This window comes from Tupaia chinensis, unplaced genomic scaffold (assembly GCF_000334495.1).
Source record: "Tupaia chinensis unplaced genomic scaffold, TupChi_1.0 Scaffold000199_1, whole genome shotgun sequence".
Lineage (NCBI taxonomy): Eukaryota > Metazoa > Chordata > Mammalia > Scandentia > Tupaiidae > Tupaia > Tupaia belangeri.
The window spans coordinates 1,765,202-1,772,742 of record NW_006159674.1 but is presented as its reverse complement, the minus strand read 5'-3'; the positions used below and the strand labels follow the sequence as shown (position 1 = coordinate 1,772,742).

At 37.4% G+C, this 7,541-nt stretch overlaps 1 protein-coding gene across 1 annotated transcript in view; it reads right to left on the bottom strand.

The window, feature by feature from the left end:
- Window positions 1-7,541, bottom strand: part of BICC1 (BicC family RNA binding protein 1) — a 333,194-nt gene that overhangs the window by 22,731 nt on the left and 302,922 nt on the right. The window contains exons 14-18 of the mRNA XM_006147081.3: window positions 6,601-6,797; window positions 6,324-6,456; window positions 5,251-5,407; window positions 3,008-3,173; window positions 129-168 (exon numbers count right to left, since the gene is read on the bottom strand). Coding sequence (XP_006147143.1) covers window positions 129-168; window positions 3,008-3,173; window positions 5,251-5,407; window positions 6,324-6,456; window positions 6,601-6,797 — 693 coding nt within the window. The remainder of the gene's footprint in view (window positions 1-128; window positions 169-3,007; window positions 3,174-5,250; window positions 5,408-6,323; window positions 6,457-6,600; window positions 6,798-7,541) is intronic.

The following is a 7,541-nucleotide window of genomic DNA, read 5'->3' as shown; positions in this document are numbered from 1 at the left end:
ACTTGCACTCAAACTTTCTGGGTCTGGTTTTATGAGTGTTCAGTTTCTCAGTTCACCATGAACACTCAGAACCACTTGGAATTATACTGACATACAAACAAAGTAGAAGTTATTAGTGTATCATATACCTTTGGTTGCTAATAGCTTCTTCTGTTCATAGTCAAATGCCTAAAAATGAAACAGAGAGGAAATATGTTTATTGCTAGTCTCCCTAGATGTCCCTAAATGTCATGCCAATACCCATGTTGAGAGAACAGAAGTTCTGACTAGGTGCCATGATTCTGCCTGAGACGTATGCTAAGCTTCACACCCGAATGTGAAATCTAATGCAAGTTTTGATAAATTTAAACATGCTTTCAAAACTAATTAATTAGAAAATAAATTACAATTTCTGACTTTAAGTTTTTTTCCCCCAAAAAAAGAAAAAAAATATTCTTCTTTACTATAAATATCTACAATAGCACACCAGGACTAATGTATGCTTAAGTATAGTAAATAACCTAGTAACAGCTATGTGGAGTTTCAAAATAACACATTATCAAAATGCCATCAGGAACCATTGGCCTCTTTTGTGTCTTAAAATCCCCTATTCAGGGCCAGCAGGTGGCGTGGTTTTAAGGTGTTGGATTCCCACATGGCTAACTACAGTTCGAGTCCTGAACCTGGCAACTTAAAATCTCAAGAAGAGAATGGAGTAAAAAGGACTGCAGTGTTGCCATACCCTCCTGAAGCAGATTTCTCACTTTCTCTTTCTCTCTCATGAGTGTATGCACCCTAAAGCAAAAATCTGAAAACAAAACAAAACAAAACAACCCTCTTCATTTAGGTAAGCATGGCCTTGAAGTGGTATGATGTAAAGACAGCTTCATAAATTATTTAGCCTAACTGGCAGAGTGTTTGCTTTTGCAGTATAATAAATAAATGCCTGGCTTTAATCTGTAATGACATTAAGTACTACAATAAAATTAAATCTGGTTACCTTTTATTGCACAGGACTAAGATAACACTATTCATTCATTTCATTAACACTGACTGAGTAACCATGACGTAGGGGCCAAAATAGGTGTTTTTGAAGGGGTGCAGATATAGCTACATTGTAAGACTAATCTACTGTTATCAACTGCCCAATTAAAGAACTAGCTAAGACTTGATTTAAGGGTATCTCAAAGGCCTACCAGGAAGGTCAAGAACCAGTTGACAAGAGTCCTTTGACTTTCTCAGAATAAGACAGTATGTGAGGTACCACTTAATTCAGTATTCAAAACCAGATACTTCTGAAAGGGAAATGTGGCTCGGCTAATGACGGTAAGTGGGGAGCGTCCCTAGACAGATCAGGACATGTGCTAACTAAAAACATGGTGATCATTCAGAAGAGCCAGATTTTCAGATAACCTAGTTTAAGAACTTCTTTCAATCCTTTGAAGACTAAAATGGAATTGGGAGTTAAAATAAAATAAACTTTTAATTATTAATGTTTTAAGATAAAGTATGGAGAGAACTCTAATTTGTTTGATAAATAGTCACTGAGTGCCTACTGGTTAAAATAGACTGCTGAGCTCTGTGGACTAGTACAATAAATCAAAAATAATCTACAACCCTAATGACTTACATTCTTAGCAGGGCTGGGTAAGAGAAATAATTATAAAATAAATAAAGAAGATAAGTGTGAAAAGAGCTGGAGAATATAGCACTCCAAGAGCGTTCAAGAGCTAAAGTTTATTTTCAGCCAAAAACCAGTTAAGTCTTCAATCTTCCCTCTGCCAATGCTCAGTAACTACTACCATTGATTTCCTAATGATTTTGAGAGTCAGCTATTCATTAATGACATAAATACATCTACAGAAGTTGAAACTCTATCATCAAGAACATTCTCATCTATCTTAAAAGAAACCTGAAATCTGTCAGCTACAGGTATAAACTTAAGGGAAAAGATGAGAACCACGAAATGGTCCAAAACCATAAAGTGACTGTAAAGGAGATTTGATATTTCTTAAATGGGAGAATTTTATTTTATATATATCCAAAAATAAATACCAGAGAAAATGTAGCAAATGTATGTTTTAAGACTGACATTATAAAGGCCATGCTTTTATAAAAGCATTCATCTAAAACCTTATGAAAATGCTTACATGCAAAGGATTAAGAAATAGACAAAGAGGATTGAACCACAGTCTACACTAGATTTACGGTATAACTTAGTTTCATGAATTAATTTATTTGATATATATATGATAGTTTTTTGGCTTCTAAATTTTTGTGGCAAGCTTTTCCTCTTTCTTGGAGGTAGAAGGGATCAGAGTGATAAATCTCTTACTATTAGTAGCAGGTAAGCCCACCCAGTAATTCTGGTACTGAAATCAAACATTTATATGAGTTTCTAAAAACAAAGCACATAGTCCTCATCCGTCATACTATGATCTAAGAATTCCATGGCCTCTGTTTCAATGAATAGTGTACTATTTCATAAGTAGATAGAGTAATTTTCTGTTGAAGAAATTATTTAAAATAATCATAAAAATCTGGAAACCACCATAGTCATCAATAATATTTAGTATTTGTTTTCAAAAAGCTTCACATTAGTTATTTTATAACTATCTCTAAATGGCACTAAACAAATTTATCATCTCCATTCCATAGATAAATGAATATCACACCTATTTATCAAAGGCCATGTCATACGGTAATAATACTTAGAAATACAGTCTCTCACATTTATCTAACTTTTTTTCAAGTAACAGATGATCTTATTTGCCTAAGGCATATTAATACATACCCTTTTGCATCATTTTTAATATTATAAAGAATTCTTCTCACATAAATGAAATCCTGCATTTGATTTTTAATGTTTACAGCAAAATCAATTCCTAAGAACTGCACACACATTTAAATTTCATTTTGACTAGAGCACAGGAGGAAAACATAATCTCTGCCCTGCTGCCTAACACTCACTGAATTCTTTGTATATCAACCCAAGCATCCTCCATTTCAGTGACTTTCCTGTCATTACCTGCATGTTGACATATGACGGTCGTGGGGTAAGGCGGGCCCTTTCGGAGTTTTGCTGGGCGGCTGCTGCCCTCTCCGCAGCGCGCTCACTCCCGGGAGCCTTCTTGTCAGCCAAAGGGCTTTCTGCAGCACTCAGGTCAGGGTCCGAGAGCAATCTGTCAGTGCTGCTGTGAAATACAGTTTGGAATGTGGTACTCCATTATATAAACAAGTGCCCCCACGTTCCCTATGTGCCTCATTTACTGTGCATGTTTACCGCTGTCAACTACTTGCATGTGTTATTTCTTTTAATCCTTGAGATTTATGATGCTTTATGATGTAGGTATTATTGTCATCAGCAGGACCAGCAGGTGGCGTGGTGGTTAAGGCACTGGACATTCCCACATGGCTGACCACTGTTCAAGTCCTGGACCCAGTGGCTTGCTTTCTCACTTTCCCTTTTTCTCTCTCTCTCTCTCTCCCTCTCTCTCTCGCTCTTTCTCTCTTGTCAAATTATATGAATAATAAGTAAAATTAAATAAACAATTATTTAAAAAAAAAACAAAAGTCTCTTAGTATGATCAGCATCTCACAGCTGAGAAGGTACCCTGTCCAAGGTCACACCTGTAATTTAAATGGCAGTGCTAGCACGTGAACACAGGCATTCTCTGTGGCTAGAGATCAAGTCTGTTTCATGATATACACTCACATTATAATATAGCATCTGTGGTATGCTGCATATGGTATGGATGAACTAAATGCATCCACAAGACTTCTAGTTTTTAAACATCAAGGCGTATCAATGACTCTTGCACAAAAAGTCTCAACAGAGATGCAAGTGATCTAAAAACATGCAGATGATACAATGCACATGTGTGAAATACACATGACACTTGTAAAAATAAAGGCAGCAGGTAAATAAGAAATATTATCCAAAGCCTGTTTGTGGGATGGGCAGAGCATGAAAGTGGTTCCAATGATGGGCAGTAACTGCTTGAATTACAACGCATGATACATGCAGGATGTGTGCACCTCAAGTTCAAGTCCAATGGTAGTAGGCTCAAATAAAAGAGCGATATACAATATGAATCAAAGAACTGATCTGCTCATTCGTTCATGGTTTTACTCATTCAACTATTCAGTTCCTGTGCCAGGGGAAGTTAGAGAAATTGAGAAAGAGCTACTGGACTCCAAAAAAAAGGAACAATAAATTTTGCTTGGCAAACATTGATGAGGCTTCACAGAGGACATCTGAACTAGGAAATAAAAGTTCTTCAGTTCCAAAGGCTGGGAAGACAGCGACTCAGAGGGAAGAGCATGGTGAGGAAGAGGAGAAATGCAATACAGACCATTGGTGGTTCTGAAGTCAGAGTGCAATGACACCAGAGTTGTGGTCTCAAAAAAAAAAGAAAGAAAGAAAGAAAAGGAAAGGAAAGGAAAATATAGATCAAACAGGTGATGAGAGACCAGAGTAGAAAGAGGGTTTCCACCTAATCCAGATGAGAGATGATAAGGTTCAGAACAGAATGATGACAAGAGTAAATAAACATTTCAAATGTTTTAACAGGTCAAAAAAAGCAAAATCATTTCTCTACCCTGTACTAAAAAATGTTATTCAAAGGTTTTAGTGCCATGTAAAGAAAAAATAAAGTCTTAGTGCCATGTAAAGAAAAAATAAAGTTTTAGTGCCATGTAAAAAAAAAAAAAAATAAAGCAGAATTGGACAAATTGGAATAATAATGATTGACCAAAGAGTTTGATAAAGTAGAGTGCCTTTCAGTAAGAAGAGGAGGAAGTAAAAATATATATGCTAATCTTTACGCAAAGGCACTCTATAAAATCTGCAAGGAACTAATACAACAAGAGAGAAAATGAGGTGGGTGAAAATGAAGCAAAACTTTTCACTGTCGAGACTACCCTAAATAAACAGAAAAAGGGGATATAGCATTATGTAAAGGAGAATTGCCTTTACACAATTTGTGTGTTTATCTGCGATGTGATTTTGGAGCAATACAGATAGTTTAGAGGTCACAGAAATGAACCCGACCAAATAGATGAAGGAATTGTAGAGAAGATAAAAAATGGTTTAAGTTATCGGGTACTTTTTCTTAATAGAATTTAAAACAACAATAAAATAAAAAAGTCCATGGATGAGATCAAACCTAACTTGAACCAAGGAGTACCAGCCACCACGTTTAAAATAAACTGAAACTATCATATAGTTTCTTTCAAAGGATCAAGTGCTTTTAAGATTAAAATACATACTGTAAGTGGGAGTTTTTTGTCCCTTGCAATAGTTCTACTGTCTGCCTCTTGGCACAGGAAACCTTGGAGGGACCCATCATCTGTTTCAAGTCACCAGCATTCCCAGAATGGGAAGGGCTTCGAGGCATGCCAACTTCAACGAAAGCATCATTACAACCTGCAGAGAAGGAAAAGGGTGAAACATCTGGACGTCACCTTACAGTCCACGATCACCTGCAATGACAAGTCAGAACCCAACTCCATGAAGACACCGTTCGCCTGACACAGGCTTCACAGCTTTCAACTGCAAAGAGGACACTTTAACAAGTTCGGGGTGTCACAAAAACTCACAGGAAGAACTTCATATTTTTAAAAGATTGTTGGGGGCAAAAGCGTTATAAAAAGAGACTCTGCTTGGGGATATACACATATACACATGTGTGTGTGTATACACACATATGCATGCATATATATGATATTTATACATATATACACATATATACATACATATGAAATTTTTTTGAGAGGTTTTCGCTATAGGGCATGTGCGCTTGCCAGGCAGACAGAGAGAGACATAGAGACAGAAAGCGAGAAATCACCCCCCAGGGGGGATGGCCATGCCACAATTCCTTCTCCTCCATTCTCCTCTCAGGATCTTGGGCACGCACGCACATGCGCCCGGCGTGAGTTTTAAGTCGCCGGGTGTGGGACTCAAACTGCGGTCGACTACATGGGAGTCTAGAGACATAGCCATTATGCTAACTGCTGGTCCCATATGAATATATTTTTATATGTACACACACACACACACACACACACATAAATAAAACATTTAGTAAATTGCTACACAATTACATTCACTTTAAGAAGTTCCAATGTAGTGAGAAACTGATTCTTTCTATGGAAAGTGCTTTTGAGATCATCTTTTACCATGCTCTTTGGAATTTCATTCACAATGTTGCCTTTCCACATAGTTGAGGTAGGATGAGTCATGGTTGGTTGGCAAAGCCAACTCAAATCACTGCAGACTCTCCCAACCCCCCTTACCAAATGACAAACCAGACCGAGTTTGGAGGAAAGATGTGGTTCCTGACCTTCAGAAGGGCTGGGTTTGGGAGACACCTGCTCGGAACCCGTTGTTGGGATAGACGGATCACCATGACTTGCACTCAGAACTTTCTCTCCAAGTGATGAAGTGGATATTGCACCATATTTTATATTTGGAGACTGAAATGAAAATGGAAAGTAACATACAGATGTGGTCATAATTTTACAACTGAGAAGTCACTTCTGGGCCAGGTCTAAACGTGTTACTTGCAACTTATCTCTTACACACAGCATACGTCACACCTTGCAGCAGCAGGGCATTACCTGTGCGTGTCCATTTAAAGCAGCGGAGATTTTCTTGCCCTCTGTCTGCATACTGTTGATATGGACATCAACAGGAGTCAACCCAGGAGGGGGAGAGGGAGCTGTGTGCCCATAGGTGGGCACTCCAGACAACAAAATATTGGTTAACGTGGCTTGGGCAGTAGATGGAATCATAAGGTGTGGTATCCCAGAAAAACCTAGAACGATATTTCATGAAGACTGACATCAGACAGGGAAAAACTCAGAATCAATGTCATTTTCAACAATATAAGAAAGTGTCATTTCGTTGTTGTTGAAACCTTCAAGAGAATTCACTTTGATTCCTTCTGTAAGAAGGTTTAGTGTTACTATAAAACCACAAAAAAAAAAAAATGTCAAAACAGAACAACGCTCTGGAGAGCATGTGAGCCAAGTCCTTCGCTGAGCAGACGAGAACACTGGCAGGTGTGGCGAGTGCACATGACCACAGAGCGAGACCAACCAGCACCCGTATGTCCTAATTCCCGGGACAGTTGCCTTCATGTGCCTTTGCCCACACTTCCTGCACACTGGGCTCCTTTTCCTAATTTGCTTCTCACATTTGGAGAGTATATTTTACTTGTGTGTGTATGTGTGTGTGTGTGTATGTATATATATATATATACACACACACACACACTTAACATATATATATTTATTTTTATATATATTTATATATAAATGTATATTATTTAAATATATAATTTTTTATGTGTGTGTATGTATGTGTGTGTGTGTGTGTGTGTGTGTGTGTGTGTATATATATATATATATATATATATATAGACTCAGTTCATCTGTGTTTTAGCCAATTTACACATCAGGGAATTTCTGTTTGGCTGCAATATGCTTTTAACCACCATCTTCCTCTAGGGAACTGGAACCATTTATGTATTTGTAAATTTTATTTAAAAATTGTTAAT